This window comes from Eretmochelys imbricata, chromosome 1 (assembly GCF_965152235.1).
Source record: "Eretmochelys imbricata isolate rEreImb1 chromosome 1, rEreImb1.hap1, whole genome shotgun sequence".
Taxonomy (NCBI): domain Eukaryota; kingdom Metazoa; phylum Chordata; order Testudines; family Cheloniidae; genus Eretmochelys; species Eretmochelys imbricata.
Genome location: NC_135572.1, coordinates 195,955,765 through 195,979,209, shown reverse-complemented (window position 1 = coordinate 195,979,209; position 23,445 = coordinate 195,955,765). Strand labels below are relative to the sequence as shown.

Here is a 23,445-nt window from a genome sequence, read left to right as displayed (position 1 = left end):
TTTCTCTCACACATAGTTCCACTAGCATCAATCTCATTGCTCATATGATTAAAGGATGAAGGATCAGGCCCTTAATGCTGTAATGGAGCTGGAGATATCACCAAAGAAACACACATTCCTAATACCATTAGAAGTGAGGGGATTTTAACAAGAATATATGCCCTAGAGGCAGGAACTGTCTTTTTTCTACAGTACCTGGCACAAGGAGCATCTGATTGGAGCCTCTAGGTTCTACAGTAATATACTTATCATCAACTATTTTTCAATACCTGTAAATGTACAAGAAAATGGTCCTTCTGAATCTCTTATTTTCCTCAGTGATGGGGTCCAGTCTTGCTATTGGCGTCAGTGGAAAATACCTATTGACTTCAATAAGAGCAGGGTAGGATCCATTGTCTTGAATTCTGTGCACTTCTAAAATGGACTTAGTGGATTCAATTCAATTCAAGTAGATTACTGGGGAAAGTGTTTGGAAAAAAGATCTCAGGGCTCTGATTAGCAGTAAACAGAAAATAAAACATATTTTAAACTGATTGCACTATGTGAACAAGAGATAGAAGGTTTGATTTGAAGACAATACAACAGATACAGAATTATGAAGATTAAAAATATTTAATTTTATTTCTTGGGAAAAGTACAGTCCTAAAAGAAAAAAACAAGAGGCATCAATTTTATCCTACTTGAAATTCAAGGAGTCTCTGTATGTGGTAACTATATTTTAAATATGTCTACCTTATTTTGTCACTGTGAAAATTGTTCTGTGGATACTGAAAGCATTTATGGAATAAATTGGATGAGTCTGTGTATATTGGTTGTGGGAGTTTTTGTAGAGTTCAGTTTTTGCTGATCACTTCCTCATGATGAAAAGATATATATGACCATTGCTGGTTTATGTTTCACTATTAGAAAGTCCCACTGGAGTAAGCACATGTTGTGAATTATGCAAACTTTTATTTTGAAGGAATCAAAGAGGCTTGTTTTGAACTATGATGTGGTCTGCAGGATGATCATGTTTATCATGAGTCCTGCAATAATAATTTAGGCTTATGTTTCCCATTGTGAAACAGCACCACTGCTTGCTTAGTCCAGTAAAAAGGACAGCAGAAATCACTCTTCTTGCATTTCATAACTTTGATCAGGAGTCTTTTTTTTTACTTTAGATTCAGGTCAGCTGACTCACCAGAAGTGATGGTAATACTTTCTTTGCCACTTTTTGCAATGAAAATGTGTGGAGTCCCTTGCAGAGTCACCCCTACATTATTTTGAGTGATTTTGTATACTTTTTTGCTTTAATTTTGTTTGAGGGGAGAGGGTTAACGTTGACCTATTACTGTTTGAAAACAGATGGTTGACAGAACAGGCAATTCATCATCTGGGGATTGTTTTATTTACTTTGAGAAGTATTTACATTAAAATTTTCACTTCTAAACAAACTGACGCAAAGGGAAGCTGTAAGTAACTACTAGCGTTTGCAAGAGGCTAGCTGGAATAGGTCTGCCACTGGTATTGTGAAGTAGCCACGAAGGTGGTTTTAGGTACCTGTCATTTTCTTCCCTTTAACAAAAAAAAAAAATAAAATCTATGATTTTAATTAGTTTCAGGGCCTTTGCTTTGGGAGTCCATGTTTAGACAGGTTTCAGAGTAACAGCCGTGTTAGTCTGTATTCGCAAAAAGGAGTACTTGTGGCACCTTAGAGACTAACCAATTTATTTGAGCATGAGCTTTCGTGAGCTACAGCTCACTTCATCCAATGAGGTGCCACAAGTACTCCTTTTCTTCATGTTTAGACAGATATTTGGTGTAAGGTTCCCCAACACAAGTTCGACAGCAGGTGCTCAGTTGCAGGGGCCTATTTTGGATCTGTATTCTCATGCACAGACAGCTCCCACCCCCGCTCAGCTTCTACGGGATTTACACCCCCGCCGGAGCACGCGCCCCTCTCGCGCTCAGGGTCTAAAGCCCCCGCAGGACGAGCCCCTGCCGGGCGCAGGTTCTAAACGAGGCCCACCGCACCCACGCGCCGCCGCCGGGCTCTAAAGCGGACCCCAGGCGGCAGCGCGCGAAGCGGAAGGGGGTAGAAGTGGGAGGGGGCGGGAGTAAACGAGGGGGGCGTGTCTTCTGGCCTGGCCCCGCCCCCTCCCTCCGCTCTCAGTCCTGGAGCGCCGCTAGGCTGCCAGAGGGACGCAGCCACCTGCTCTGTGCTGAGCTGCTGGCAGAGCCGCCGCGCGCCTGCCTGGAAAGTTACCGAGCCGCCCGCGCGGGGAAGCCAGGAGCCGAGAGGGGAAGCCGCCGCCGCCCCGGGAGGAGGAGGAGGAGCAGAGCCCCGCGGCCAGGCGGGATGATGGAGACCCCGGCGGCCGCCGCCTCCTGCTCCGGCCTCCCGCTGCTCTGCCTGCTGCTGCTCGCTGCCCTCTGCCTGCGGCCAGGTGAGCGCGGCGCGCTGGGGCTGGGGCTGGGGCTGGGCGGCAGGCGGCTGTCACCTGCCCGCCTCTCCCCGGGTGCAGCGCTGCCCTCGTCGCGCGCAACTTTAGGGAGCAGCCGGGGGAGGGGTGAGCCGCCCCCTGCGGCTCTGTCCCGCTGCCTCTTCCTCTTTTCCAACCACCCCCCCCCCTTGGGGGAGGGCGTGGGGTGCTTCCTCCTTCTGGCGTAGGGAGGGGGGGTGAGGGAGGTGTCGGTGTGTCCTCCCCCTCTCCCGCTTTGGGGGGCGATCAGTGGCGCTTTTTCAGTGTCTGTTGGGGAGGGGGGTGTTGTCCCCTCTTTACGAAATGGCTTCCCCCCCCCCCCGCGTACGTGTGCCCCTGGCTCTGGTCACGTCGGGTCTCTTTGCTTGCGAGCATTACATCTGCCCCTTCGCGGTGAGAGCCGCGCGTGTCTGTGCCCAGGGAAGCAAAGCGATGACAAAGAGCGGGTCCCACTTCCCCCGGCTTCTCTGACGCTGGGCTATCGGGGAGTATTGTCTGGCTGGTTGTGCTGTGAGAACCCGCACAGCCTGCTGCTTTCCGTCTGTGCCACTCACCGCTTCCCTCCAGAGCGAGCCCTCCGCCAGATTTAGCTGGACTGAAAGACTCCCGGGGGAGAAGGGACACGGTGATCGGGGTGGGCTTCCACCTTCCTTGCAAAGTTGCTTTTCTGGTTGCGCCTGAGCTAGTGGGAGGAGGTGACCTCACCGGCAGTTATAAGGGAGGCTAAAGAGGTGAGAGTAAACTGCGACGAGCCGGTTTCTTGGGGGGAGGAGGTTGGTGCCATTCTGTCCAGACCATTACGTCTTCCTAAAAATGAGAAATGCAATCGGATGGGAAAGAATGCAAAACAAAAACCACCGGGTTTTGTATGTAGCTAGTTACGCTTTCTGTTTTCATTGCACGTCTGTCTGAGCGACAGCCTTAAACTTTCCAACAGCGGTAGCTCGCCCCTTAAAAACAACGTGTCATTGGGTCTGTTTCCTCCTTTTGTACACAAACGGCTGGATTGCTGCGGTCTCTCTCGGCTTTTCCCCCGCGCTAGTACCGAAGTCGGTCTTCCTCTTAGACAGTGGTTCCGCCGTTGAAATTCGTCTCAAGTTTCCCCCACGCTGTGTATGTGACACCTTATTTTCGATACGGACTAATAAAGGCACCCCCTCCTAGGGGTTGTATTAGTAGCAGAATATGCAACTCTGAACGGATGCCACTGATTAGTAATATCAACATTAACAAATATGCCACCAGCGAGTAACCCGCTGTTGCCTTTGGATGGCTTCTCTTGAAATGTTGCCGGCTTGAAATAGGGAAACAAGGGACGCGATTATTCATGGGGATACATTGTATGCGGTCTGTTCTTTGCATCTCTTTTTCAAGGGTGTGATCGAAACCCGGGGGATAGTCCAGTGTCAGAGTCCTGATCGAAACTTCCATAGCAGCTAAATACTTTGATCGGACTTGGCTGTGTGAATGAGGTTGAGGGATTGCCACATTAGTCAGTTCAGAGTCTGGGTATTCCGCCTGGTTAGTGTTTAACAGGTGTTTGATTAGATTGAGATGACAAATCAGTTTCATGTGTGTAAATATCCCTTCTGAGCTTTTTTTAAGGCATTAGGGAAGTAGGAACACATGGGAAACGTTAACATTCTCTTTAACTGTCTTGGCTGGGAGGTGCTTATTCTCATTTTGTCAATATTAAACATGAAAACTGAAGTCTAAGGAAAAGCTGTAAAGTGTGTGTTCTGCATTCAAGGTAGAGAGTAAAAAGAAAAGGAGTACTTGTGGCACCTAGGAGAGTAACCAATTTATTTGAGCATAAGCTTTCGTGAGTACTCCTTTTCTTTTTGCGGATACAAACTAACACGGCTGCTACTCTGAAACCTGAAAGGTAGAGAGTGTCTCATTATTCTTGTAGAAAGAGCGTCAGCCTGTGGTGACATTTTGTATTGCTTTAAGAAACAGCCTTTCTTTTGTGTACTTGCATTTACAGCAGTCAAGAGGTTAGGGAAGCGTTGCCGTGGAGTCACTGTGTTTTCAGGACTAGACTCTACACTCTGGTTTGCTCTCCAGTTACCTATTTATGCCTAATACTCCATAGAGGAAATGGAAAACAAGAATAATACACTTCAGTATAATATTATTTTTCTTGCATTATTTTCATATTTGTCTACTGTTAATTTCCTAAGGTGAAACAAGTAGCTAAACAAAGGCAGCAATGTATAATCTTAATAGAAGTTCTGTTTTTAAATGAGTGTAGCAAGCTATCCTTCGAAAACAAAATGTTGAACTATATTGCAGTTTTCTGCCTTAGTAAATCATTAAACACTGTATTTAATGATTGCCAGTCTTTAAGTAGCAATGGTATAAAGCTTATTGGGAAACCAATTGCTCTTTGACTAAGAGAGACTCTCCAGGCATGATTGAGAATGATGCTCACCTTGTCTCTTGTGCTTTATTGGAGAGTAGGCTAAAACTCTGAAAGGGACAGAGACAGGTGTTTGTCCCTAACATTGAGGTGCCTCATATCATCCTACTTGGAAAATTTTTGATTCAGAATGGTCTTTTCTGGTGTTTTAAGAAAAAGTACATCATGCCATCAGCAAGAATTTTTTTTAATTGCCCTAATAATATTTTATGCTATTCTTATTCCCTCTTCTGTTGTCTCATAGCATCCATTAACCTGCAGATACTCTACCTGCAGAATTATACTGATGCTGGTAATGCTGCATGGAAAATGACCAAGTGCTGTCTAAACAGGTTAAAGTTGTTATCCACTTCTCTAGTTTGCTGTGCTTTTCTGCCTCTCTTCCTTCCTCCCCCTCCCCCCCAGTTCACTTTAACTCAGTTTGAAACACAAGTAGATACATGTGGGTTTGTGGTTGGGGGAAGATGGGATCAAAATTGGTAGGAAAAAGCTTAGCTCCCCTTCTTTCAGGATTGAAATACTAAATCTACTTAATTTCTAGTTTATTTTTAAAACAGTAACTTAGTTTGAACACTTTTTAAAAAGCTTTTATAGCTGTAAAATTGTTTTGCCATTTTTGCTAGCATTTTGGTATTTCTATTTGTTATCCTCAACCACTTTATTGTTTTACTGTTCCCAACAATAAATTACCCTGCATGGTCCAGTTATTGTGTACTGCACCATCAAAGTAATCTGACTCTTGGAAGCGCCCAAATCAAGTTGGCACATGCATTAGTGTAAATATGCGGATGTGTAAGATTAAAAAACCCTATCCGGTTTTTTATGTGGTGTTTATAAACCTTCCATGAATATTTAAATTAATGCTGATCCTTATCAGTATTTAAACTTTATTCTTTATGGAATAAACTGTGTTATGGGACAGACTGCTTCCTTCTTTACCAAAGACTAATTATTTAATATTTCTGCTTGGTCCTGTCTACCTGATGTTTGTTAGAGTAAGTTTTCTAATCTGAAATGGCATTTTTGTGTTGTAATTTAAATGAAAATATTGGGATTTTTTTTAAAGTGACATAGGTCCCATAATAATTTTGAGTTCACTTCAGTCTTCACGGTCGTTTCTTTTTTTTTTCTGGCAGATGATAATGTGGTTTGTTTGTTTGAGGCTGGATTCTGTAGAAATTATGGTCTGTTAACAAAATGCATTTGATGATACACTGTATGAGTTCCTGCTCATATGATTATTCCAAAATTAATTTCTGATCTTATTCTTCTACAGTGTCTTTCCCTTTTCTTTTACTAGGCCAGTATGAACTTCAGATTTTAGGACTGAAGTCACAAACTCCCAGTGGAGTAGAGATTCAGTTGTATGCACTGTGTGTGTGTGTGTGTGGGGGGGGGTGTATTTATTTATTTTTTTAGCTGAATACACACATCTAACTAGCTCATAAAAAATTAACAGTCACTCATTACATTTGGAAACTGTTTGTCTGGTTTAAAAACTCATAATTATTTTTATGCTTTGGGATGACCAGAAGAGCAAGCTAGAAAATCTCTTGGGAGGCTCTTTTTAGAAGAGTTTGGCAGTAACTTTGGGGATTCTCCTTTTGAGGGTTTTTGTTTGACAGGATAGGAGATGACCCTAGAAATCACTCATGTAATCAGAACAATCTGTGAACTTTGTGATTGAGGGGAAAACAAAGTACCTCTTTCCAGTGTATATGGCATTTCAGACCCAACTTTTGCTTTTGTTCTATTGGAGGAAAAACTCCATTATATCCATATTAATAAATATTTTCTTGACACATCTCAGCTACTTCAAGGGTACATCATTTCCCCCCCCTCCCCCCAAAACCCCTAAAGAATAGCAGCTTTTATTTTTTAACACCTCATATTCTTTTTGCCCAAAAGCCTTCCCTCACATTTAAACTTGGTCCACAGTAATACCATAAGCTGTCTGGTTTGCATCAAGAGTATTGATTGGCTTCTCTCATTCTAAAATTTGGGAGAAACCTCTGAACACTTTAACATGATATACATGAAAGGAAAAACAATTAAATATTTTGCACCTTACATAGGCAAGAGTGATTTATATCCTTTCTATTTTATCATGAAGATGAAACTTTTTGAAAAACAATGTCTTAATATGGGTTGAATGATTTTTCCAGCTCACCTGTGTTAGATGCTGCAAGAACTGACCATGTTGCCAGATCTGGTTACAATATAGAACAGAAGTTTCCAACATGGTTAAAATGAATCTTGTTCTTGTAGTGTAGACAGCACTGAAAAAAGTGATAATTTTGCTCACCAATCATACTAGCGCGCAATCCAGGCACACAGTTAAACAGCACTTAAGTCCCATCAACATTACCAGACTGAATAGTGTTAATTGTGTCAGAAGCTAAAATGTTGTGACTGGATTCCCTAACATATAGCCTTTTTTATGTATGTGGTATCTTACATCTTTTATAGTTTTATAAATCATATTGCAGCCATTTTATTGAATGGTTAGCTCCTGTCTTTAGTGGGATTAGAAAGGTACCAACATTGTTTCTAGAAACATATTGTTTTGAAACTGTGTTCAGCCCTACTCAAGAATCTTCATCATCAGGGTTAACACAGGGGGTATTTATTGTGGTGATAGGACTGTTTTTAACAAGTTGTAGTGTATATGTAAACCATGAGCCCAATCCTGTGAGAGAACCGAGCATCACAAGTGAGTTGCCAAGTGTCCTTACCTCTCTTTCACTCAAACAAAAAAGCTTGTACGTAACCATAATCAAGTGAAAGCTTTTTCAAAAATAGCAAGTACTGTAGATTGTGATTAGAACTACTAGAGATTTGACTAGTACCCTTCTCTCCTCCTCCTCCCTCCCCCCCATCTCCCCCAAGGAGCTGAGCGAGCACCTGTGCCTCCTATTAACTCCAGGTGAATTATTGGGCACTTAGTGCCTCTGAAAATCAGGCTTTAACTTTTTAAATATTCTAACTTGTCACACTACTTGTATTTAAATATGTATTTTAATGGTAAAATCTTTCTGAAATGTATAGTACAAACTTGCAAATGAGTTTGTTGCTTCCCTGGGGCAAGGGATGGTAGTAAATTGGCTATCCTGAATATATATCCGTGCTATTAGCACACATACCAACAACCAGATAATAATGTTAATTTCACTGAGAGTGGCTTAATCTGCACTCAACTCTACCTTGGTTGGATGTTAATCTAGTACTCTGATGTGATGGTTCTTTGAGGAACGTCTGCCTAGTCCGAGATTAAGTTGCTTTTCTTATCATACATATAAGTCTCCAGAACAGCACATCGGTATCTATTTATTTAAACAAGCCCCACATCTGTTCAGCTGGTATTTCCTTCACTGATAAGAAACGTGCCTCTTTTGTAAAGGAAGTGATATATTGGTGAAGAGACTGGTGGAGCTGCAGGGTCTGATTTGGGGGTTATCATAGTTTATAAGTATTTGAAATGTCTTCAGTAAATTTAGCTAAAAGAATAGTAAACTGAGCATGTTAACAAGCAAAAACATGTAGTTTGTTTCAGCAGTCCTTGACTGTTTAGTGAAATGAAGTAATCTATATATCCATGTTAACTATTCTCAGTTTGTTCATACTAATACAGTAAATATTTTTGCACAAGGAAAACCCTTACTAACTACAAATGAGGTTTGTAAAATGCATTGTTTTAATTCAATTTAGCAGTTTTTGCTAGCTAAATGAGGATGTTACTTAAGTTTGGCCCTTACTATGAAAAGCACTTAAACATGTATTTAGCTCCCAGTGACTTGAAAACTTTCCTGAGTACAGAACCTTTCCTGAATCAGGTCTTTAAAGAATTATCACAGGAATTCTAGAGAGCATGATGGCTCTGAACACCTGCTGCTTCCATTAGTCTCAGCAGATGCTGTGGGTGCTCATACCTCTAATAATCAGGTATAACCTGAAAATATTGATTAGAAAGTTTTATAAAAACGTATATACAGTGGTTCTGACAACAGCATGACTTTAAACATGAGATTTTGCCAGTTAATTCAATAGAGGGAACTCCACTACCTTATTGTTAAAAGCAGCGTTATTTGTATGTTTGTACTTCTGCATCAGACCTCTGGTTTCCATGTGAAAATTACATTAAGCATCCACAATTTTTTTTTAAGAGTGAAAAGTTTTATGGGAGCAAATTCATGCTTCAAGATACTGCTTTGGACAGCCAGCAGTATTGGTAGGCATCAACAGTGTGCCTGGTGCTGTACAAGACACAGAGGAAGACGATAATCTCCACGTCAAGGAGTTTACCAGTGCAGTCTAAACTGAGAAACAAACCCAGTGCTCTGAGAGATGCAGAGAATGGTTCTTTTTCTTGATGGTTAGGAAGTGGCCCTTTTTACTGAATTGGATCTGCCTGAGTGGACTTTATGGATGAAAAGAGTTTTAAGGAGGGATTTCATTGAAGAAGCGGTGGTTACCTCTACACTAGAATGGAAATGGAACACCAGGTGCAGGTTGTTGCAAGAAGTAAGGTATAAAGAGGTATTGGTGGTTGAAGGATAACATGGGAGTGATTACACAAGATTTTTTTGTTGGGGCATGAAGAGGTTAGAAATAAGCTTTTGTTTTGCTTTATCAAACAAAGTTTTAACTTTAAATAACAATTTTGCAGTTACTTCTTTTATATTACAAAGGGAAATTCAAATGGTTATGCTATTGAGAATCCCAATTCTGTTTAAGAGATGATTAGGCAAAATTTTACTTTATTTTTTTGCATGCTAGTAAGATCTGCCTGTTTAATTTGGAAATACGTATTCTAGAGAGTTGTATTAAATACAAGAAACAGGTAATTACTCTGCAAATCCAGATATGGGAGCTAGGAAGAACTTCTGTATAAGAGATTTTTATAGTGTTCATCACCATAGTATCTTTGGGCTAATTATGGAGAGTTGTTAGGGATCACCCCTCTTTAATAAAATTTTCTTTTAATTCAGGGTGTCTTATTAAATTGTGTACTTGGAGTAAATTCACTAATGAACTCAATGTTTCTCTGTTTTCATTCTAAGAATAGCATGCAATCAGTGAATGCTGGCCAAGTGTCTTTTCCAGTTAATCAATAATAATTTGCTGTGTTTTTTAATTTGTTTTCAGTTGAACAAAAATGGAAGTAACTGTATTTGTTTTTAAAATATTATAATTTTCTGTAACTTATAGACAACTAGAATTAAATCCTTTTTCAAGTATATAACCATATCATAGTAAATACTTATTCCTTTCAGTGCTTGGAATGCTTAAATAAGGATGGGAAAGTGTAAAGCACCATTGCTTCCAAGACTCCAGAGTTATAAAACTGGAAATATGTGGGTGTGGAGCCTTAAAATTCCATTTATCCCATAGGCAACAAGTGATTTATTATTTTCCAGGAAGGCAGTGTTAGAATTCATCCTGCAGGGCAGGTGAAATTCTAAGGCTCCAGGACTGCATGAAGCTTGAGATGTTGAGAAATGACAAAGGTTAGGTGGTGCAGTTCAGCCTAGTAAAAACTAATGGTTAGGTAACAATTCATATTAGAAAAAGCATTTGGGATTTTTGTTTTGTTTAGAAAAGATGTCTCATTCTGATATCTGAGTATCCAAAATTGAGATCAAAGTGTTGGACAGTTGGCTAGGAGCACTGTGGGGTTGGGTGGTGGGTTGCTCCGCTCCCCACCCCAGTGTTTTGGTTTTGGTTGATTGTGCAGCGAGGATTGTCTTTCTGTGTGACTTTCTTTTTTTTTTTCTACATTATTCCCAATGAACAAAATGCCTTGCCGTGTCAGAAAGCTTTTTACAGACTTTCATGGTAGCCAGAAACAGCATTTTTTTTTCTTCTTCTTCTGGGCTCTATATCATTTATTCCAAATGAAGACACAATTTTCTATTGGTAAATTCTAATTGATTTAGAGACTAGAGATAATCTTAATGGCCTTTACCAATGGATGTACAGTCTGTCATTTTATAATTGGAGAAAAAGCACTGACTATTTACGCCAGCGTTTTTACAGTTGAATCCATGAGGTGGATCCCAAATGAGCAACTTTAAATCCTTGGATTCCTCAGTCTTGATGCTGAATGCCAGCTTTTTAAGTTGAATAACTGCATGTATGCATGCATATATGAAGAAAAGTGGTAAGGTAAAACAGTTAGCTTATCTACTGTTAAAGTTCAAATGAATCTGAATACAATATTATGTGACTTGCTTCCCCATTACTAAACTGGAGACTTCATTCAGTCCCTGCTAACATTGTCCCACTTTGTTGGTGAGGACAAAAGAACAGGCAGGCTGGAAGAGAGAATGAAAAACATTTGCCACTCCCAGGTGATAGCTTGCAAATCCTACAAGGGGAATAATCTCTCAAATTTGTGTGCAATGCTGAGGTTTTTTCTATTTGACTGAAATGTTCAGTTCTCAGACTATTGCATAATTGTTTTTAATCTTAGACTGTCTGGGGTGATACAGTAGCTACCATAATATTGACTCATGACAGTACCAGTTTGTACCACCTAGCCACATTCCAAACCGTAGTTTTGTTGCACAAATAATAGAAGAAATTTTCTGGAATATAAAGTTTATTCTGCAGGTACTCTTTACAGTTTAAATATACATTATCTAAGCACAGAATATATACTAGTTTATTATTTGAGCATTAAATTAGCAGAAATACATTCTTCCATTATGGATATATAGGTTACCTAACACACTAATGTTATATAGGTTGCCTTTTTTTCTCCCTTCCTTTTTCTTTCAAGTGGCTTAAAGATTCAGTAGGAATTACTTACCAAGTTCTCATAATGACCCCTGTTACAGAGGCCATTATTTTCTTTAGGATAACTGCCAGCTGATTTACCTTAACTTCAGTCACTCTGGTAGCCTTGAATGACAGGAAATGACAGTCCTTGCTTTCCTATAGACATCTAGCCCCCAGTCAGACAGTGTACAGTACTCTGCACTGGCAGACTCCATGCCCATGCAGAGCTGGTTGGACTTAATTGGAGCTTTTGTGTATGCAGGATTGAAGTTTAGGTAACAAAGTAAAAATGTTAGTGTTTATATAGATTTATTCGTGAAATCCTTCTGTGTTCCTTTCAGTGCTGAGAAGCACTGAATCCTATGATTATTTAAAATTTTAGTCCACTTAAAAGAGGGAGAACAAACTTCAAAAACTAATAAATAATATCTATCTGCTCTAAAAGAAAATGGTCTCCATATCATGATTGCCTCTTCCCCCGACAGTCCTGTGAGTCCTAGAGAGTCCTGTGCTGCCATAGAGAGGATTGTGGAAGGAAATTTTCCATCGCTAGTCTCCATGGAATGTTGCATTTTGACCAATTCACCCTTTCTAGTGGAGGGAGTTCGTGATTCTCTGAAGTTTTCTTGCTGTACAGCTCCTGGGACTATTGGAGGGCTTTTTTGAGCAGCGTACATCCTTCTCTGGAAGTTTCCAAAGGTGATTTCTGAGCAATTGCCCTTCTGTCCGAAGGGCGTTACATGGAGTACTGCAGGGGTCCTCTTGTCACCCTTCCTGTTTGTGTACATGAGGTTGCTAGAGTTAGTTAGCATGGGTTGCAGCATAGTAGTATGCTGATGATACACAGCTCCCTGTTTCCATTACATCAGAGCCGGCTGTTGCAGTGGAAAGAATAACCCACTGTGATTTTTTTTTTTATTATTATTCCCCATGAAATGGGTGATCTGGCGGAGTCTTAATTCAGTCAGGACTGAAGGGTGGGTTGGTTGGTTGGTTTGTTGGGGGAAGTATCCAGGAGTGCTATCAAGGGTGATATTTGCACCCCTAGTAGATGAAGAGCATCCATCATTTGCAACACCGCTTCACAATCTTGTTTTATTAGATTCAGGGCTGCTTTAAGTGTAACCAGAAGGCTTGTTTTTCAATCTGGTTAGAAGTGATTCTTGCTACCATGATGTGTACATTTGGTTGTTGAGACTATACTTTTGTAATATGTTTTGTATGGGCTGCACATTAAGACTACATACAAGGTAAAGTTTGTGCAGAAAGTGATCACCTGATTATTGAGCAGTACATGTGTCTTTACCGACAATTAAAAGGCTGCTGGTATAGCTTCCTAGTGTGGATGGAGTTTATACCTGAAAAAAAGTCATATTGCCTGTATAGCTTGTACAAAGTTTCCTCGGCAACATAAGCTAGTCTTTTTGCCAGTATAACTGAATCTACACTAGGGCTTTTGGTGGCATAGCTATGTTGGCAAAAAACACCCCTGACCAAGGTATCTGAGTCAACAGTGTGCCCTTGTTGCCAAGAAGGCCAATGGCATTTTGGGATGTATATATAGGGGCGTTGCCAACAGATCGAGGGACGTGATCGTTCCCCTCTATTCGACATTGGTGAGGCCTCATCTGGAGTACTGTGTCCAGTTTTGGGCCCCATACTACAAGGAGGATGTGGAAAAATTGGAAAGAGTCCAGCGGAGGCAACAAAAATGATTTTTAAGGTCAGGCTTGACAAAGCCCTGGCTGGGATGATTTAGTTGGGGATTGGTCCTGCTTTGAGCAGGGGGTTGGATTAGATGACCTCCTGAGGTCTCTTCTAACCCTAATATTCTGTGGTTACAAAAGAGCAGATAACACCAGCGCTCCTGCCGCTATGCAGGTTGTTTATGGCTTTGAGTGAAATTTAAGGTGTTTGTTTTATCTTATAAAGCCCTAAATAGTTTGAGGTGCTCACCTGAATGGTTGCTTCTCCTCCTGTGAGATGCTGCCAGTTTGAATAGCAGAGATGCTCAAGGTGGATGTTCTTTCAGTTAGAGGCAAGGGGGCAGGATGCTCTCCATGAGGGTTCCTGTTCTCTAGAATTCTGTTCCCTCCTTGATCTGCCAGAATCTGCATTTGTTAACCTTCAGGACATACCACACAACCCAACTTTTCTTAAGACCTTGAGGGATGTCAGGGATTCATCGAATGAGGCCTGGCATTTGAAGGAGGATTTGGAGCGTGTTTTGTGACGTGGGTTTTGCCTTCTGTTTTTGTGATAGTCTCCAAGTGTCCATTTAAAAGTTTTCCAATTAATAATCAAGACGACTGCATTGTAAACATCAGATTTTCTAATTATGCTAAATTTTTAGAGATGCTTAAAACTCTGGATAAACACCAGATAAAATGAAAAAACTCCATAATACTTAACACACACATACTAATCCTCCTCCACCCTCAGTGAGGTAGGCATAAACTACTTTATAGAGGGGGTCAGTGAGGCACAGGGAGGTTAAAAGATTTGTCCAAAGATGCACAGCACATCATTTGTAGAAATGGGACTAGAACCCATGTCTTCCAATTCCCAATGAAACACTTTAAACCTTCAGCAGTTTGGTCCCCAAGTGAGTTCCCCAATGTCCTAGCAACATGGCAGATTCTGAGATGTCTGAGTTCATTTACTCGCCTCTGCTCAGGGAAGACTGGCGGCTGGATGTTGCTTGAAGGGAGAAGGAAGAGTAAAAGGCTATGTCTATCTGTGAAGTAAGAGTAGCATATTTGTAATCCTTTTATTCGGAGGCCAGTCCCAGAGCCAATCCCATTTCCCATAAGTGGCTGTTCATAGATAGGAAACTCTTGAGAATCAAGACTGATGCAGGGATGGGAAGGTCATTTGTTTTTCCCTCTGGCAGATCAGAAACTCCCAACCATGAGGCTGGGGTGAGGATGGAGATTTCCTCAAGAGCCATAAGCATCTACTGAGTATATTTGAACAGTCTAAATTGCAAACTGCAGTACCAGGTAACTAAAAAAATAATCAGGCTTCTCATTTCATCAAACTTGTTAGAATACAGAATGGAACATTCCTGGTATAGAGTGAGAGACAGCTTACAGAGAACTCTTCAGGCCCCAGTGCCGCTAAAAATGCTTGCAACCTTTCAAGCCATGCAAATGGCAAAGGACTAGGTGTGCTGCTTCTGCATCAGAGTACCTGTCTCTCTGGTAATTGCCATTGGAGGCAGACTATCTGAAAATGCAGATAACTTTAGTTGCATTAAGTCCTAATGAGTAGTCTGTGTGCTCTTTGCTGCTGCCACTAGGGCTTGTCCATATTATTCCAGCAAGCTTGGTAACGAGCTTCAAAACACAGTATTTACCAACCACAAGTATTTAAAAATGAGTTGGGTCCCCCAATATCATGAGACCTTAAAAAGAATTTCAGGTTCAGGAAGGACAGGCAGGGCAGAAAAGGTGGGGGAGTAGCACTGTATGTAAGGGAGCAGTATGACTGCTCAGAGCTCCGGTACGAAACGGTAGAAAAACCTGAGTGTCTCTGGATTAAGCTTAGAAGTGTGTGCAACAAGAGTGATGTAGTGGTGGGAGTCTGCTATAGACCACCGGACCAGGGGGATGAGGTAGATGAGGCTTTCTTCCGGCAGCTCATGGAAGCTACTAGATCGCATGCCCTGATTCTCATGGGTGACTTTAATTTTCCTGATATCTGCTGGGAGAGCAATACTGCGGTGCATAGACAATCCAGGAAGTTTTTGGAAAGCGTAGGGGACAATTTCCTGGCGCAAGTGCTAGAGGAGCCAACTAGGGGGTGCGCTTTTCTTGACCTGCTGCTCACAAACCGGGTAGAATTAGTGGGGGAAGCAAAAGTGGATGGGAATCTGGGAGGCAGTGACCATGAGTTGGTTGAGTTCAGGATCCTGACGCAGGGAAGAAAGGTAAGCAGCAGGATACGGACCCTGGACTTCAGGAAAGCAGACTTCGACTCCCTCAGGGAACGGATGGCCAGGATCCCCTGGGGGACTAACTTGAAGGGGAAAGGAGTCCAGGAGAGCTGGCTGTATTTCAAGGAATCCCTGTTGAGGTTACAGGGACAAACCATCCCAATGAGTCGAAAGAATAGTAAATATGGCGGGCGACCAGCTTGGCTTAATGGTGAAATCCTAGCGGATCTTAAACATAAAAAAGAAGCTTACAAGAAGTGGAAGGTTGGACATATGACCAGGGAAGAGTATAAAAATATTGCTCGGGCATGTAGGAATGAAATCAGGAGGGCCAAATCGCACCTGGAGCTGCAGCTAGCGAGAGATGTCAAGAGTAACAAGAAGGGTTTTTTCAGGTATGTTGGCAACAAAAAGAAAGCCAAGGAAAGTGTGGACCCCTTACTGAATGAGGGAGGCAACCTAGTGACAGAGGACGTGGAAAAAGCTAATGTACTCAATGCTTTTTTTGCCTCTGTTTTCACTAACAAGGTCAGCTCCCAGACTGCTGCGCTGGGCATCACAAAATGGGGAAGAGATGGCCAGCCCTCTGTGGAGAAAGAGGTGGTTAGGGACTATTTAGAAAAGCTGGACGTGCACAAGTCCATGGGGCCGGACGAGTTGCATCCGAGAGTGCTGAAGGAATTGGCGGCTGTGATTGCAGAGCCATTGGCCGTTATCTTTGAAAACTCGTGGCGAACCGGGGAAGTCCCGGATGACTGGAAAAAGGCTAATGTAGTGCCAATCTTTAAAAAAGGGAAGGAGGAGGATCCTGGGAACTACAGGCCAGTCAGCCTCACCTCAGTCCCTGGAAAAATCATGGAGCAGGTCCTCAAAGAATCAATCCTGATGCACTTGCATGAGAGGAAAGTGATCAGGAACAGCCAGCATGGATTCACCAAGGGAAGGTCATGCCTGACTAATCTAATCGCCTTTTATGATGAGATTACTGGTTCTGTGGATGAAGGGAAAGCAGTGGATGTATTGTTTCTTGACTTTAGCAAAGCTTTTGACACGGTCTCCCACAGTATTCTTGTCAGCAAGTTAAGGAAGTATGGGCTGGATGAATGCACTATAAGGTGGGTAGAAAGCTGGCTAGATTGTCGGGCTCAACGGGTAGTGATCAATGGCTCCATGTCTAGTTGGCAGCCGGTATCAAGTGGAGTGCCCCAAGGGTCGGTCCTGGGGCCGGTTTTGTTCAATATCTTCATAAATGATCTGGAGGATGGTGTGGATTGCACTCTCAGCAAATTTGCGGATGATACTAAACTGGGAGGAGTGGTAGATACGCTGGAGGGGAGGGATAGGATACAGAAGGACCTAGACAAATTGGAGGATTGGGCCAAAAGAAATCTGATGAGGTTCAATAAGGATAAGTGCAGGGTCCTGCACTTAGGATGGAAGAATCCAATGCACCGCTACAGACTAGGGACCGAATGGCTAGACAGCAGTTCTGCGGAAAAGGACCTAGGGGTGACAGTGGACGAGAAGCTGGATATGAGTCAGCAGTGTGCCCTTGTTGCCAAGAAGGCCAATGGCATTTTGGGATGTATAAGTAGGGGCATAGCGAGCAGATCGAGGGACGTGATTGTTCCCCTCTATTCGACATTGGTGAGGCCTCATCTGGAGTACTGTGTCCAGTTTTCGTCCCCACACTACAAGAAGGATGTGGATAAATTGGAGAGAGTCCAGCGAAGGGCAACAAAAATGATTAGGGGTCTAGAACACATGACTTATGAGGAGAGGCTGAGGGAGCTGGGATTGTTTAGCCTGCAGAAGAGAAGAATGAGGGGGGATTTAATAGCTGCTTTCAACTACCTGAAAGGGGGTTCCAAAGAGGATGGCTCTAGACTGTTCTCAATGGTAGCAGATGACAGAACGAGGAGTAATGGTCTCAAGTTGCAGTGGGGGAGGTTTAGTTTGGATATTAGGAAAAACTTTTTCACTAGGAGGGTGGTGAAACACTGGAATGCGTTACCTAGGGAGGTGGTAGAATCTCCTTCCTTAGAGGTTTTTAAGGTCAGGCTTGACAAAGCCCTGGCTGGGATGATTTAACTGGGAATTGGTCCTGCTTCGAGCAGGGGGTTGGACTAGATGACCTTCAGGGGTCCCTTCCAACCCTGATATTCTGTGATTCTGTGATTTGTTTTTTTTGAGTATTTAGGGTACACTTGGATCACATTTTCAATCACAATCATAAGGACAAAACATTTTTTTTAAATTTTTAAATGAAAGCTGAAATTTTCACCTCATTACTTGAGTTCAGGAGCTTGTGTGTTAAGAAAAATACACCAAATATTGCAAGAGTTGGCAACTGAGAAATCGTAAAATAGGCTTTTTTTTCAAGCTACCTATGTACTGTAGTTTAACTTGTAAGATGTGGGTTAAACCCCATCCTCAACATTTCCTTTTAGGGTAGGAGATAGAAGAGGAAATATTCCTGATTAACTAGTGAAATTTAACAAATGTGCAATGTCATAATCTGTATCCATTTTTTTTTGTAATCTTAAAGAACAATAGAGGCAAAAGTAGCATGTAGGGTATTAAATGATTAAGCAAAACCGAGGAACTTAGAAACTACAAAAATATCTGTGTTGTGTACACTCCAGTGTCTTGAATGTTTTTCTGTTTTCTTTTGTGACAAGACACATTTAAACAAAATAGGGAAAGATGGCTTTCTTTGTGTTTAAAAGTTAGATGTGGTTTCCTAGGTTTTCTCAGTAGTATCACTTTTTGGGTGGTACTTCAGTGAATTATGTTCAATGGCAAGTTCAAAATATGAATAACTTTTCTAGACACCTAAGTATAAGGAAAAAAGATACCTTTGTTTTAGGGATGAAGACATTCAAAACATTTGGTTAAATGGAGGTTTGGAAAATTGGAGGAGTTAAGGGGCCCTCTGGGTTCTGCAAAGCTCAAAACATACTGAAGTGGACAGTGGTTGGCTTTGTAGACTAGCTGGAATAAAAAAGGGCCTGTTAACCTTTCTCTAAAACTAGGTAGTCTACAAAGTTGGCTAGCATCCACTTTACTGTGCTCTGGAAACTTGGAATTGCAGCTACTCTGACTCAATTGACCCCTTTTTAGGACCGAAAGCTTTGGTTAATCCTGGCTAAAGATTATGCATTCTCTTCTCCCAACCTCACGCCATGTATCTGTGGCATTCATGTAATTTAAATGAGACAGACACTTAAAACCATTGCTGCTCACTCAGAATATGCAAACTATTCACCCTTTGGGAAATCTCTACGTATTGAAATGTGCTGCTGCTATGTAGAGGTATTGGACTGTGGAAAGGAGGCAAGATTAGGAAAGGAAGTGTAAATATCTCAAAGTACAATTTACAGTAGCATAACCACTCAGAGTAATTCTTCGTCAGCACAAGGGACAAAAGTGGCTTTTGCCCCAGCGTTTAGTATATCTGTTTTGTTGTGAAACACCTAAGACGGGGGTAGAGAGATCCTGTTTTGTTACTTGTGCATTTGAGGTAAGAATTTGGCCAAATATCTCTTAGAGGTATGACAAAACCAAAGAAATACATGCACAAGGAGAAATAACTATTTAAGACCCTGAAATAGTTTATGGTGCACATACAGATAATTTTCTTTAAATCAGCCTTGCAAAATTATTAAGAAAATTTACATGCACTAGCAAAAATCCACTAGTTAATCCTTTCCATTAATATGGGAATGCAGTGCTCAACTTGCTTGTATTACTGTAGCACAGGGGTGGGCAAACTTCTTGGCCCGAGGGTCACATCTGGGAATAGAAATTGTATGGTGGGCCATGAATGCTCACAAAATCGGGATTGGGGTGCGGGAGGGGGTGAGGGCTCTGGTTGGGGGAGTGGGCTAGAGGGTGGGGCCAGAAATGAGTTCAGGGTGCAGGAGGGGGCTCCGGGCTGGGGTGGGGCAGGGTGAGGGCTTCAGCTAGGGGTGCAGGCTTTGGCGTGGGGCTGGGGATGAGGAGTTTGGGGTGTAGGAGAGTGCTCTGGGCTGGGACTGAGGGGCTCAAAGCGCAGGAGTAGGATCAGGGCTGGGGCAGAGGGTTGGGGTGTGGGGAGCATTTCAGGGGTGCAGGCCCCAGGCGGTGCTTACCTCAAGAGGCTCCCAGAAGCAGCAGCATGTCCCTTCTCCAGGTCCTACATGGAGGTGCAGCCAGGCAGCTCTGCATGCTGCCCCGTCTGCAGGCACTGCCCCTGCAGCTCCCATTGGAGTACCAGAGGGGGCAATTGGAGGGAGGCCATTAGAGAGCGTAGGAGCCAGAGTGGGGCCATGCTGCGGTTTCCTGGAGCTGCGTGGAGCAGCCCCCAACCCTGCTCCCTGGCTGAAGCACCAGAGCAGGGCAAGCCCCAGACCCTGCTCCCCCGTGGGAGCTCGAGGGCTGGCTTAAAATGGCTGGCGGGCTGGATCTGGCCCACCCCTGCTGTAGTGTGTAGGATTCCTAGTTATGGACCAGGACAAACAGAACAAAGAGAGTCCTTACCTAAAAGGGCTCGCAATCTGAGTAAAAGACAAATGAATACAGAGAGATGGGGGGAGCTCAGAGAAACGATGTGGCAGTATTGGTGAGTCAGCATGATAGATAGCAGTCTCAGCACACCAGCAGTCTAACCATTCTCTCTCTCTCTCTTTTTATTTATAATGTGCTGCTGCTATGTAGTGTGTGTGTGTGTGTGTATATATATATATATATGTGTGTATATATATATATAAAATATATATAAAAAGTGATTTTTTTTTTTTGAAGGAGGGCTCTGAAGGAGGATAATTGTTTGTTTGGAAATTTAACAAGTGTATGTTGAAGGTTGGCATCATGAACCAGTCAAAGGCAGGAATCAACATCTGATGAAGTGAGCTGTAGCTCACGAAAGCTCATGCTCAAATAAATTGGTTAGTCTCTAAGGTGCCACAAGTACTCCTTTTCATTTTGCGAATACAGACTAACACGACTGTTACTCTGAAACCTAACATCTCCATGGTGATTGAGAGATGTTAAGCTGTGGAGGGCCTTGAAATCAGCAAAGACAAGCAGTTTATGTTTGATGCAATAGAGAAAGGGAAGCCAATGGATGCATATAAGAAGAGGGGTGATGTGGTCAAAGCAATGGAGTAGGAAAATGATCTTTGCAGCGGCATGAGACATGAGTGGGCTGGACTGTATTTGTCAAGCTAGGAAGGAGGATGTTGACATAAGAGTTTGACAAGAGTTTTTTAGCTGTGTGAATGCATAGGAAAGGCTCATCTTAAAGGTGTTATGCAGAAATGATCTGCAAGATGTAGACACTCCTGGACGTGAGGGTCTAGAGAGAGATCCGAGTACACGATGACTCCCAGGTTACAGGCTTGAGTGACAAGACAGGATTGTGGTGTTGTCCACAGTGATCAAGAAAGGAGAGGGGACTTTGGGGAGAGATTGAGCATGAAATGATGGTATAGTGGGAGAAGAGAAGTGACCAAGGACATAGCTCTCTGGAATCCCTGCAGAAGGGGAGGTGGGGAGAGAATGAGAAGGACCCTTCAAAGGACATGCTGATGAAGCAGTGAGAGGCACTGGAGGAGAACAGAGAAGGGAGTACTGAAAGTCAAGAGATAAAGTAGAGGGCACTATTTATATCTTCCCATGTGATCACATGCATTCTCAATCTCACTGGATAATCAGGCTACCACTCTCTCTATCTATCTAGGTGTCCCCATTCTAAGAGTTACAATAACTACCTGATTTTGTCTCTGCTCTATTTACCGCCACACTACAGCAGCTTCAGTTTTTTTTTACTCTCGTCCACCACATCAAATGTCAGTTTTCTTGGCTGCCACAGCAAGTCACCCACCTTCCTGAAGTGGTGCCTCAAGGCTGTACTCCTCCTGTGTTTCAACTATATTGTCTTTCATCATTGGTTTTCAATTTGTGTAACCATTTACTCAGAATAATGCATCTGAAGAAACTTCTTTCTTTCTTGTTGTTGGGTCACCATTACAGATAGCTTAAAAATTGCCTATATACTATTCTATGCACTTTTCCAGAGACCTATAATGGTTTCATTTACTTCATTTATGTAAGTGTGCATGTGTGTATGAGGTGAGGCAGCAGTGGGAAAGACAATACGCTGAGCGTAATTGCTCATTTTAACAAAAATATGTAATTAAATATTTATCCGAGCGTCAAACTTTCTCTGAAGCAACATACATCTTCATTTTTTCTTAATTAGCAACATGAGTTTCAAGCATTTTAGTCTCTTGGGTAAATAAACCCATGATTTTATAGTAACTTTCAAATAGATTTTTTTGGAGGAGTAGTTTAATACAAACATTAGTGTAAATATATAATTGTCTATCCCACTAATGCAAAAGTAATTCACTTATCAGGGTTAACTAGTCTTCCTTCCTTAACTTGCACCTTGTCAAATCACTGCAAAAATGAACATTACAAACCCCTTTGGCTATATTAGCTTGATTTGACACACAAGTTTATTTTAAAATAAAATGTAATTGTAGGAGAGAGATCATATGACGTACTTACATTTTGGTGTCAGTTTTTAACTTGTAACAATTTTTGGCCCTGTTCCAGCAGGTACTTAGGCATGTGACTTCAACAGGACTACTCCAGGTGCTTATGTACATTGCTTAATTGGTGTCTTGGTTTATAATTTTAATGATCGATATTGGATCTCACATTTGATCACCACCTAACACTTATTTGTTTAATGCTTATCTCCTCTCCCAGTGATCGTGAGGGCTGTATCAGTGAGGGCTGAAGTAGGCTTGCAGCTGATGACCTGTGTAGGAAATAAAAATTCAGGTTGCTGTTGGGATCATGAGCATGTTGTGTAATGAGTTGTACTATTCCCTCTGCTCCCTTTGTGGGTGCCTTTAATAAGATGGCAGAGGGCTGAAACTTGCTTTAAAGATTTTCAGGCATAGATTCTCATCAGTTTCCATTCTGACTCTGACATATTCTCAATGCATGTTGCAAGCAGTCGTTCATTCCATCAGTTGAGGTCTTCAGAGTATTTTTTATATTACATTCACACTTGCACATGTGGCAATATAATACGCAAGGTACAGGGACAATCGCGCTTTGAATCTGTCAGCCAGGAGTAGGGAGAGCTTATTAGGGTTTTGACTGTGAACGTAACTAAAAGAGAAAATGGATCTATACAAACTTCTAAGGGTTTGTCTACATGGTTCATTGGTCTTCACCAGAGGGGTGTAAATTCTAGTGCATGCTAGCATGCCATGCAATAATCAGCTAGATGGACACACTGAAAGTTCCCTAGTGTGTGTTCATGTAGTACTGTTTGAAATGGAATTACATTAATGTTCACTAGGAAACTTTTAGTGTGCTCCAGCCAGGGCCCACATGTGTCAGTTAGTGTGACACACTAGTGTGCACTGAAATTTACATCCCTCTAGTGAGAACGAAAATACCATGTAGGTACTAAAATACCACACCCTTCAGTTATCTATCACAGTTTTTCTGGTTGCTGACTAAAATGCAAGGAAATCGTTTAAAACAGATTTTTGCTCTTGTAACTATTTTAATGAGACTTAATGTGAAAGATGTATCTTTATAGATATTCTTCTTAGTTTTGAGATCAGGATATATTTAAATGCATGGCTATTGAATCCAGAAATGTTTACTTGTCCATTTGTGGCTGCAGTTATAATTAACACAGTTATGGTCCCATTCATGTGTGCTGCATGCCTGTTTTCCACCTGAAGTGAGGTAGTTGTGTTTCTTTTGTGTACTAAAGACTAAGCACTAAAACCTATCTTGGGACTTTATTTTCATTGAAATTTATTCTTGGT

General features: G+C 41.9%; 1 protein-coding gene across 3 annotated transcripts in view; it reads left to right on the top strand.

Annotated features, from left to right (window-relative positions):
• Window positions 1-2,294: 2,294 nt before the first annotated feature.
• Window positions 2,295-23,445, top strand: part of ALCAM (activated leukocyte cell adhesion molecule) — a 175,911-nt gene continuing 154,760 nt past the window's right edge. For all 3 annotated transcript variants that reach the window (XM_077821192.1, XM_077821211.1, XM_077821201.1), the window contains exon 1: window positions 2,295-2,426. In XM_077821192.1, the coding sequence (XP_077677318.1) occupies window positions 2,339-2,426 (88 nt within the window). In that variant the 5' untranslated portion in view covers window positions 2,295-2,338. The remainder of the gene's footprint in view (window positions 2,427-23,445) is intronic.